Source organism: Mastomys coucha, chromosome X (genome assembly GCF_008632895.1).
Source record: "Mastomys coucha isolate ucsf_1 chromosome X, UCSF_Mcou_1, whole genome shotgun sequence".
NCBI lineage: Eukaryota > Metazoa > Chordata > Mammalia > Rodentia > Muridae > Mastomys > Mastomys coucha.
Genome location: NC_045030.1, coordinates 85,878,817 through 85,889,299, shown reverse-complemented (window position 1 = coordinate 85,889,299; position 10,483 = coordinate 85,878,817). Strand labels below are relative to the sequence as shown.

Here is a 10,483-nt window from a genome sequence, read left to right as displayed (position 1 = left end):
ATATTCATGTTCATTTAAGAAAATACTAGTAGTGATGTATTATTTTTAAGTATGCAGCTAATATGTTTAGAGTTATTTAAAATTTATATTGAGAAAAGTGTATTTTCACTATTGCTGTAGATAAGCATCTACATAAGACTGTTAAATTGATTGTTTTATATCCAACAACTTTTATAATACTTATTTTTATTGTTATAATATTTCATAAATTTTAAGGAATATGACAAAAAATATTGTAGGTACTGAAGGGGGGTCTCTGGGAGGAGTTGGCGTACAAAAGGGAAACAAGAATGTGATTTAATTCTTTTTACTTAAAATATGTTTTTAAATGTTAACAAATTCAGATAAATTGAAATCTTGTAACTTTTCTCTTCATAATGCAATAAAAGTTAAAAAAAAAAGAAAGAAACTGAATTTGGATCTGGACCCTATGCAATATACCTACATATTATTGTCTTAATGAAATAGAATGTAGCATTGAGATTCTGTTTTTGTTTTTGTTTTTGTTTCAAGAAAGGGTTTCTTTGTATAGCCCTGGCTATCCAGGCTGGCCTCAAACTCAGAAATCTGCATGCCTTTGCCTCCCAAGTGCTGGGATTAAAGGTGTGTGCCACCACTGCCGGACTAGCATTGAGATTCTGAAGATGAAACTTCTTTTAAGAGGAAAAAGGGAAGTGAAATCTATCAGTACATTGGGAAGGACTAAAATCAAAGCCATGGGCTGGAGTTTTGGGTTCAGAATAGAAATCTAAACAGTGAGAAATATGATTGTTTAATATATCTAGTATTATAATCACATCAAGGTTGATTTCAATCTAAAGTAAATTTACTTGTAAAGTTTTTGAGGACATATCCTGTTACATGGTTGTACATGTTGCAAGAAAGGGGTATATTATATAGACTTTATAAGTGATTCAGTCATGAATAGGTCATCAATCATCAAAAATGTCTAAAGCCTTTAACAGTAAAACTACATAAAAAACATACAAGGCAGGCAGGGGCAGGAGATTACAGGCTTTAAAATCTTTAGAAGCAGTTATTTTATTGATAATCTGCAAAGACATGCCTGTTTCACACTACAAAAGAAAAACGTTTGAAAAACATACTTCAATGAATAATGTCTAAGTAAACAGGGAAGAAAAAATGTATTCCATTTTTACTCAAACAGAGAGCAACTGTAATTAAACAACATTGTAATATTGAATATGAGTAATGGCTTCACTGAGCACCAGAACAAAGGAGATCGATCAATTGATAGATAGATAGATAAATAGATTGATAGATAGATAGATAGATAGATAGATAGATAGATAGATAGATAGATAGATAGATAGATAGACAGACACACAGACACACAGACAGACTGAGACAAAGAGAGAGATAGAGAGGGAAAGAGACAGAGAGAGTGAGAGAGAAACATAGAGGAAAGATACAGAGAGAGACCATTACAGTAAGAGAGACAGAGAGAGAGAGAGAGACAGACAGAGAGAGAGAGAGACAGACAGAGAGAGAGACAGACAGACAGACAGAGACAAGAGAGAGACACAGACAGACAGACAGACAGAGACAGACAGACAGAGAGAGAGAGAGAGAGAGACAGACAGAGAGAGACAGACAGACAGACAGAGAGAGAAAGACAGACAGACAGACAGAGAGAGAGACAGACAGACAGACAGACAGACAGACAGACAGACAGACAGAGAGGAGTGGGCATTACAGCAAGCAATGCCTTTACTGGTTTCCTGAGTGGTGAAGAAGAAATAGCCTCTCAGATATATTTCAGACTATAATGTTTTTTCTCTTATATCAAAATGTGATTTGTTAAATCCACAGAGTAATTATAAGTAATATGGATTTCATTTTGAAGGATTTTTTTTTAATCCAGATGTTCACTTTTTATTTTTAACCTGGGTATCCTAAAGAAAAGCTCTCTGTCTGGCAATTTTGTGCTACAGTGCTTGTTGCCATATTAGCAAAAAATAATTGAATTACACTTCTCTTTATGAGTCAAACAAAAACAATGAGATTTGTTATTTTGTTCAGTGAAGTAAAGCTAATCTCCCACACATATCTGGGAATCCTTTTTTCCTTTTAATGAAAATAGATTTTTTTTCTCATATAATATATTCTGATTATGGTTTCCCCTGCCTCTACAACCCATCTCCTCCCTACTTTCCCACTCTTTCTGTTTCTCATTAGAAGAAAAAAGCATACTACAGTTTTTAAACCTATAATTTAACTATGTTCCTTTTGGAATCTCCTTTCTTAGAGGGTAAAGCTGTATTTTCTTTTAAGATAATTTAGTGAAATTTTAGGCAACATGAGGAATTTGTGTTCAAGCCTTCACCCTTGAGATGTTCAAGCTCTGGTCTTGGTGGAAGTTAAATAGTCTAAGAATGTTAAGGTAATTTTACTGTAATCATTTGAAGAACTGGGACTGCTCTTCCTCTGCCAATTCATACCTAAAAGTATAGCCCTAATGGAGAGCTAGTAACTGAGCCAGAAGATTAAGAGAGGGATAAAAAGGGGGACTTTATAATCACAAAATGGATAATTACCATGTAAATACTGAGGCTTTCACAGTCTCTCACTGTCTAGGATGCTAACAATGATGTCTCTGTTGTATCTTTCTAGTCAGTTAAGCACAGAACATTGTTGAAAATCCTGATCTGAGACCAGGATCCTCCACAAAGAAAATAGAATGATTTGCTTCTGATAAATGGGAACAATCCTGGGGACTGTCCCGGGAAGCCATGGTCACTTCTTTTTATACAGTGTGATACATCTCATTATATTTCAAAAGCTTCACCTCTCGGATGTACTCGAATGCAATCTTTAAATGAGTTATTTAATGAAAAGACTGAATGGATTCTGTAGTTGCTCAAGGCTTTGAAAGATCTTGAGAATGATCTACAATGATTTCTTACTCTGTTAAAATAATTCATTAGGGCCTTCATATGTTAAATATAAAATTCTCCTCCTAGTATATGTATTTGGGGATAGGGTTCAAAATTAATATAGTGTAGCTACAAAATTAACATCAATGTGGCCTTCAATATTTTCAGTATAGAAATCACTTTTGTATGTAGTACTTGAGATAGAACCCAGAGCCTAGTGCATGCTAAGCATTATACCACTGAGCTCCTGTCTTCAACCTGTAATCATCACTAATAAAGAGCCAATGGATTTGACCTCATGGGCACGAATGGATTTGCTTTATCTGAAGGGTTTATTCACAGCAGAATGTAGGCTATTTTATATTTGATACTATACTTTCAAGATTGCTCTTGAGTTCTGCTATCTCTAAAATTAACTGCAGGAAGAATCATTTTCCTAGTATTTAATCAACAGCAAACCTCTATCAACTGGCTTTTGTGTGTGTGTGTGTCTATACAACATTCAATTTACTTCATAGCTCTTGTCCTGACATAGTGGCGTTAAATCTCCTCACTTGAAGTATGGATGTTAGGAACGTTTTATGAGAGATTTATTTTGAAAATGCTAAGTGGAGTGCTGTAGAACACAAGTGTTCTCGGGCCCAGCAGCTTGTGGATAAGAAACGATTCACAGTGACATTTACCACCAGATTTGCTGGCTCTTTGCTTCCATCTGCCACACAGGCCTTCAGACCAGTGCTAAGTCCTGGCTGGCTGGTTAAAAATGTCCCTTAGCTTCTCCAAAGAAAGTTCATACTAGTATAGCTATTCTCCTAATAAGTGTCAGCTAGGGATGCAGAAACACTCTGCTGGATAAGTATCACCTGCTTTATGTGCTTTCCACTCCTTGAACTTTTAAAGTCTTTCATCAAGTAAGGACAGAGATAGAAAATGCTAGAACTTTAAGGGAGTTTGTTAGTCAAAACACTGAATTTCACTAGAAGCTCCAATGAGTTACATAAAGCAGTAGATGGAAAGATATACTCTAGGAAGCAACCAAGGCCTGGTACATCAGTGTTTAAACTGCATTCCTAGATCAGCAGCCAGCATTGGACTTTCCTTTAAACCTTTTAGAGATACTACCTTTGACTCAAACTTACTGGAACAAAACCTCTAAGGTAGAAGTCTCATATTCTCCACTTTAGTAAGAAAATGATGTTTTCTTCTTTCATGCTGAAATTTGAAAACCACAAACATAGGGCACTGGGTGTACATCTTGTGTCTTGTGTTCTTTCCCTGTTGTGGTAGTTTATATATAAGGATGGATACCATCAAACCTCCTGCCCAAACAGGTATATAACAATGTAACTCTTACTTCAAGAGATTGTCATTACACTACCCCATGTATAGACTAAGCCTTCAAATTGCATTGACAAATAGAGAGTAGTGGAAGTATTATATAAATGCCAAAGTCTAAGCATCATATGGTCTTCAAGGTTCTATCTCCCTGTCTTAGAGGAAGACTGCCTTGAGAGCATTACAGAATGAAGCCATAGTCTGGCCTACCAGAGGATACAGTCTCCATGAAGGAATGAGGATCTTTAGTGAACAGCCACCTCTAAGGCATTCAATTAGAGATTTTTAGAATTTCTAGCTCACTGGATGCTGAGTAATTGCATTCACACTAAGTGGAACAATCACAATCATCCAGCTGATAATAGGACAAAAATAAGTCACAGAATCAAAAGAAAAATTGCTTTATGCCACTAAGTTTCAAGGTATTATATGCAATAATAGGTAACTGATTCACCCATATACTTAGGATCATCAAAATAAATCAAACAGTTTTGAGAACATGACCACTTACTTTGTAAATATGAACAATTTGTACAGCTCACACAAGACTGCTGCTTCACATTATATAATAGAAGTAAATAGCTACAGGGATGCTTGCTTTAGTATTTTTTAAAAGGCTAGTTTGAACAACATAAAATCAATTCAAATAGAAAGCCACTTTGAACCCAAGTCTCCACTCATGTTAAAAGAAAAATATTAAACCAGATGACAACTCCAATGATTATTCCAGGCTCAGCACTCTGTTTCTAGGAAATTCAGAAAGAACTGATTTTTAAGACACATCAATACAGGTCACTATTTATTCCATAGAAATGTAAGGCTCTGCTAAATTATCATTAACTGCTTGCTCTCTGTATCTATTTAGAATTTCCATTGTGTTGTGGGACAGGTAGATAGTGTAAGACACAGCAGTAAAACAAACACTACTTGACATAATTGGATTAGAATCCTATATCTCTTGTTTTGTAGCTGTGTGGCCTTGGACTAGCAATATTCTTTCTATGCCTTGGGTTTCTTAACTTAAAAAGAGTTGTGTCTAATTATATTTACTTTGCAATTATTTCAGGGATGTATATCAAAGTGTAAAAAAATGAGTGGTACTTTGGAAAACCATTACAGTAAATCACAAACACTAGTGTTTTATACTATAATCTAGGGAATAAGAATCATATAACAACACAGGGGAAATTTTCCTGAACAGAACACCAATAGCTTATGCTCTAAGATCAAGAATTGACAAATGGGACTTCATAAAATTGCAAAGCTTCTGTAAGGCAAAAGACACTGTCAATAGGACATAACGGCAACCAACAAATTGGGAAAAGATCTTTACCAATCCTACATCTGATAGAGGGCTAATATCCAATGTATACCAAGAACTCAAGATGGTAGACTCCAGAGAAGCAAATAAGCCTATTAAAAATGGGGTACAGAGCTAAAAAAAGAATTCTCAACTGATGAACACTGAATGGCTGAGAAGCACCTAAAGAAATGTTCAACATCCTTAGTCATCAGGGAAATGCAAATCAAAACAACCCTGAGATTCCACCTCACACCAGTCAGAATGGCTAAGATCAAAAACTCAGGTGACAGCAGATGCTGGAGAGGTTGTGGAGAAAGAGGAACACTCCTTCATTGCTGGTGGGATTGCAAACTGATACAACCACTCTGGAAATCAGTTTGGCGGTTCCTCTGGAAATTGGACATAGTTCTACCGGAGGACCCAGCTATACCATTCCTGGGCATATACCCAAAAAATACTGCAACATGTAACAAGGACACATGGTCCACTGTGTTCATAGCAGCCTTATTTATAATAGCCAGGAGCTGGAAACAACCCAGATGTCCCTCAACAGAGGAGTGGATACAGAAGTTGTGGTACATCTACACAATGGAGTACTAAGCAACTGTTAAAAACAATGAATACATGAAATTCTTGGGGAAATGGATGGACCTGGAGAATATCATCCTGAGTGAGGTGACACAATTACAAAAGAACACATATGGTATGTATCCTCTGATAAGTGGATATTAGCCTAGAAGATCGGAATACACAAAGTACAAACCACAAACCATAAGAAACTCAAGAAGAAGGAAGACCAAAGTGTGGATACTTCGTTCTTTCTTAAAAGGGGAAATAAAATACCCATAGAAGGAGTTCTAGAGACTAACTACAGAGCAGAGACTAAAGGAAGGACAATTCAGAGACTGTTTCACCTTGGAATCCTTCCCATATTCAATCATCAAATCTAGACACTATTGTGGATGCCAGCAAGTGTTGGCTGACAGGAGCCTGATATAGCTGTCTCCTGAGATGCTCTGACAGTGCTTGACTAATACAGAAGTAGAGGCTCACAGCCATCCATTGGACTGAGCACAGGGTCCCCAATGAAGGAGCTAGAGAAAGGACCCAAGGAGCTGAAGGGTTTGCAGCCCCTTAGGAGGAACAACAATATGAACTAACTAGTACCCTCAGAGTTCCCAGGGACTAAAACTCCAACCAAAAGAGTACACATGGGGGGACTCATGGCTCCAGCAGCATGACAGTACTTCATATAGCATAAAATGGCCATCAATGGGAGGAGAGGACCTTGGCCCTGTGAACGTTCTATGCCTCCTTGTAGGGGAATGCCAGGGCCAATAAGTGGGAGAGGGTGGGATGATGAGTAGGGGGAGGGGGAGGGAACAGGGGATTGTTTTAGTTTTTGTTTTTATTTTATTTTATTTCTTTTTGGAGGGGAACCTGGGAAAGGAGATATTGTAAATAAAGAAAACATCTAATTAAAAAATAGAAAAAAAAAGATTAAAAAAACAAAAAAATAATCCCACAAAATATGTGAAAGGCTTCATCCTTATTCTAGGAATCACTGATAAAGAATTAATTGCTGATATGCATTCTAATACAAAGACATTTATAGGAACTTTAATATCAAAAATTACCTATCAGAGTCAAATAATTGTGGCAATTTATAAAATAATAGTATTTAACTTTGTCTTAAAAAGCTTCAAACTTGAAAGCACATGGAAATATTAGTTGCTAAATATAAGTGATGAGACATTACAAAGACTGTACATTGTTTGTAAATAAAGGGCTTTCATATTAAAAAAAGAATCATATAACCAAATAATGTTATGAATTAGACTTTTAAATAATGAATTCAGTTTAGAATAAATTACTATGTGCCAGAAAGCTGAGAATACAAAGAATTCTTAATTCTCTTCATTAAACCACCACATGAGAAAAAAAAGTTTTAGAATAAAAGCAAGATGCTTCTGCCTTCTTGCTGACTCTTTTCCTACAGCATTTGTATGTTTACTAGGCTGACCTTATGTCCAGTTTTCTGTCAGTTTGCCAAAGGAGGTACCAATATTCTTTTTGAGAAAATTTCTCTCCCACTTTTCCAACTTTGGCCTTCACTGTTGCCTACCCTTGCCAGCAGCTCAGACCTGAGGACACTCCCATACTCCCCACTGGCTGCATTACAGCAAGAATAGTGGCGCAACATAAGGAGCCATACATAGTGATGAAGTCCTCACTGAGGGAGAAGAGAAATGGAGGAGATGGCTGGCAACATTGGCTTCCTTTAGGGTGCTTGTTCTTTGGGTAGCTTTGGCTATAGGCTCACTGGCTGTGGTGATTATCACCCCACTTCTACTCCAGGACCATCCTTGCAGCTGTGGGTTTTGGCTCTGCCTATTATCATTTCTGTCCATACATACACAAGACTCACTGCTTTGCATCACTTTCTGATGTACTTTTATGACAGTACTTCATAAAAGGAGAGACTAACATTTTATGATGAATTTTCAGCACTCAGTCTAATGCCTAATATATAGAAGTTGCTCCATGTAGAGTGATTAAATGGATTAACTCTACATGTACTTAAACAAAAACTTAGAATATATTTCCAGTTGGAAACATCATCATACCATTTAGGATCACTGCATCTTAAATAGATTTCTGTTTCCTAGCTTTAATTTTTTCAGAAATATTCAGAGTACCTTATATAGGAGTATAAACCCTTAAGTTTCATTCCACAAGCTTGTGAAAAATCACTGGCATAAAATTTCTTCCCAGCATTACAGACTCTGAGACTGAACATGCCAATGACAACTAGAGAACAAACATCAATAAAGGATTGTATATGGACAACTGTGCATATGTGCTGAGAGAACCAAAAATGAGAGATCACGAAAGAAAACAAACTGGACATAATTTATTCACTAGAACCTTGATATAACAATTTCAGTGTACAAAAAAACCACACAATCTTGTACATGTTTTTAAAGTTTCCAGTGTCACTGAACTTTCACCTTGATTTCTGTGTTTAGATGTTAGGGATGTGGTAGGTTGTTGGGTTTCCTTATCAAGAATCACCTTTAATTTTAGTTTAAAACTACTGCCACCAATACTTTGCTTCCAGTAAAGCAGAAATTCAAATGAGAGACCTTCTCCTAGAGATTCAGTGTGCCTCCACAAAGCCATCCAGTTTTAATGCTAAGAAACAAGCTAAAGTATCAGTTTAAATCATTATGACTTCTCCTCATCTGCCCTCTTTTCCTTGCAGTTGAATCTTCAGAAAATACAGCTTGTAATGCTCTCAGTATCCAAGGAACCCACTCAAAGACCTTTTGCATAATAAATAACATAAATGTTTACTCCTTTATGCAGAATCAGAAACCAATTTTCCTTTCACTCAGAGATAACCTCCCAGCCATGCTTTTGAACAAACAGCTAAAGCAAAAGAGAACACCTGGGACAAAATGTACTTACAGGCTCCAGTAGTGCTCTGTCCAGGGGCACGGTCAGGCTGCTTTGTCCTCAGCTCCCGCAGTAAATGGTTCACAGCCTCCCACTCAGACCTCAGATCTTCTAACTTCCTCTTTAATAGAAAAGCATACATTGCACTGATTTCACAAACATTGCCAAAATAACTTAACTCATCATTTTAATATCATTTTCTGAGTATATTCTTTATGAAGAACATGAATAATTACAGGAAAAAAGTGATTTCCAAATAGACTTTTTAAAATTTTAATTTAAAATTTTAAAGGGTGGTCATGGGAGACAGCTCAGTGGAAACTGAAAGTGCTTGCTTTGCAAAATAAAGACTTCAGTCAAGCTACCTTGTTAAATAGAAAAAACTGGGTGTGGCAGCTTTCATCTGTGATCATGGGTGTGAGGTGGATTCTACAAAATCCTTGGTCATTATTCTAGTCAATCCATAAACTTAAGATTCAGTGAAAGACATTGTCTCAAAAACTATGGTGGATAAGTGACAGAGAATACAGCTGATATTGACCTTTGTCTTCCACGTGTGCACATATAAATGTGAACATCCACACACAAGTAGGCAGGCACATTCATATAAACACATACAAATATAAATGCACTATGATTCTAAACTCTTTGGGCTTAAGGTTTTTAAAACTTTAAAGTTATGTCTTGTGAGAATTCTTAGCATATATAAACTATGACTGTATATACACAGACATGCTTGTGGGTACTGTACCTGAACAATTTTATCCTATGTCTCCCTCTGTAAATGTATCTAATATATGTGAGACCTAGAGATGATATTCAAATCTCAAAAATGTTTGGTTAATTGTAGCAAGAACTACTGAACAAACTTAAATTGATACTCTCTATTCAAATATTTTCTTAGAACAGACTCATCACATATTTGAACCTTTATAGTAGTTTGTTTCAACTGTTTATTTTGAATTGCAAATGAATTTGAGAATATCCTCAAATAATCATAACAGAAATCTCTTCACAGGACCAAAGTCCTCTCCTCCCATTGATGACCGACTTGGCTATGCCCCAGTGCATGGGAATGCTAGGGCCAGGAAGTGGGAGAGGGTGGGATGGTGAGCAGGAGGAGGGAGGAGGGAATAGGGGATTGTTTTAGTTTTTATTTTTATTTTTTTCTTATTTTATTTTCTTTTTCTTTTTTCTTTTGGAGGGGAACTTGGGAAAGGAGATATTGTAAATAAAGAAAATATCTAATAAAAAAAGAGACATCTCTTAGGATTGCTTTGGGGAGGTTTCTAGAAGTAGTCTAAGAGAATTTAGTTAAATAAAGGCAGTTCATAAGCCATTAGCAATTATTCCCAGTGTATAACCAGTGGTAAGAAGTAACTGTCAAAATTCATTTGAGCTGTTCTTATCAAAAATAGTTAAGAAAAGTGAAAGCCTCAGCTTTTCTAATATATTGTAAATAGGTATTGATGCTTGGGAATAAAGCTTT

General features: G+C 36.2%; 1 protein-coding gene across 1 annotated transcript in view; it reads right to left on the bottom strand.

Annotated features, from left to right (window-relative positions):
* Dmd (dystrophin) overlaps window positions 1-10,483 on the bottom strand; it is a 2,056,279-nt gene that overhangs the window by 734,633 nt on the left and 1,311,163 nt on the right. Inside the window, exon 49 of the mRNA XM_031364700.1 lies at window positions 9,007-9,115. Coding sequence (XP_031220560.1) covers window positions 9,007-9,115 — 109 coding nt within the window. The remainder of the gene's footprint in view (window positions 1-9,006; window positions 9,116-10,483) is intronic.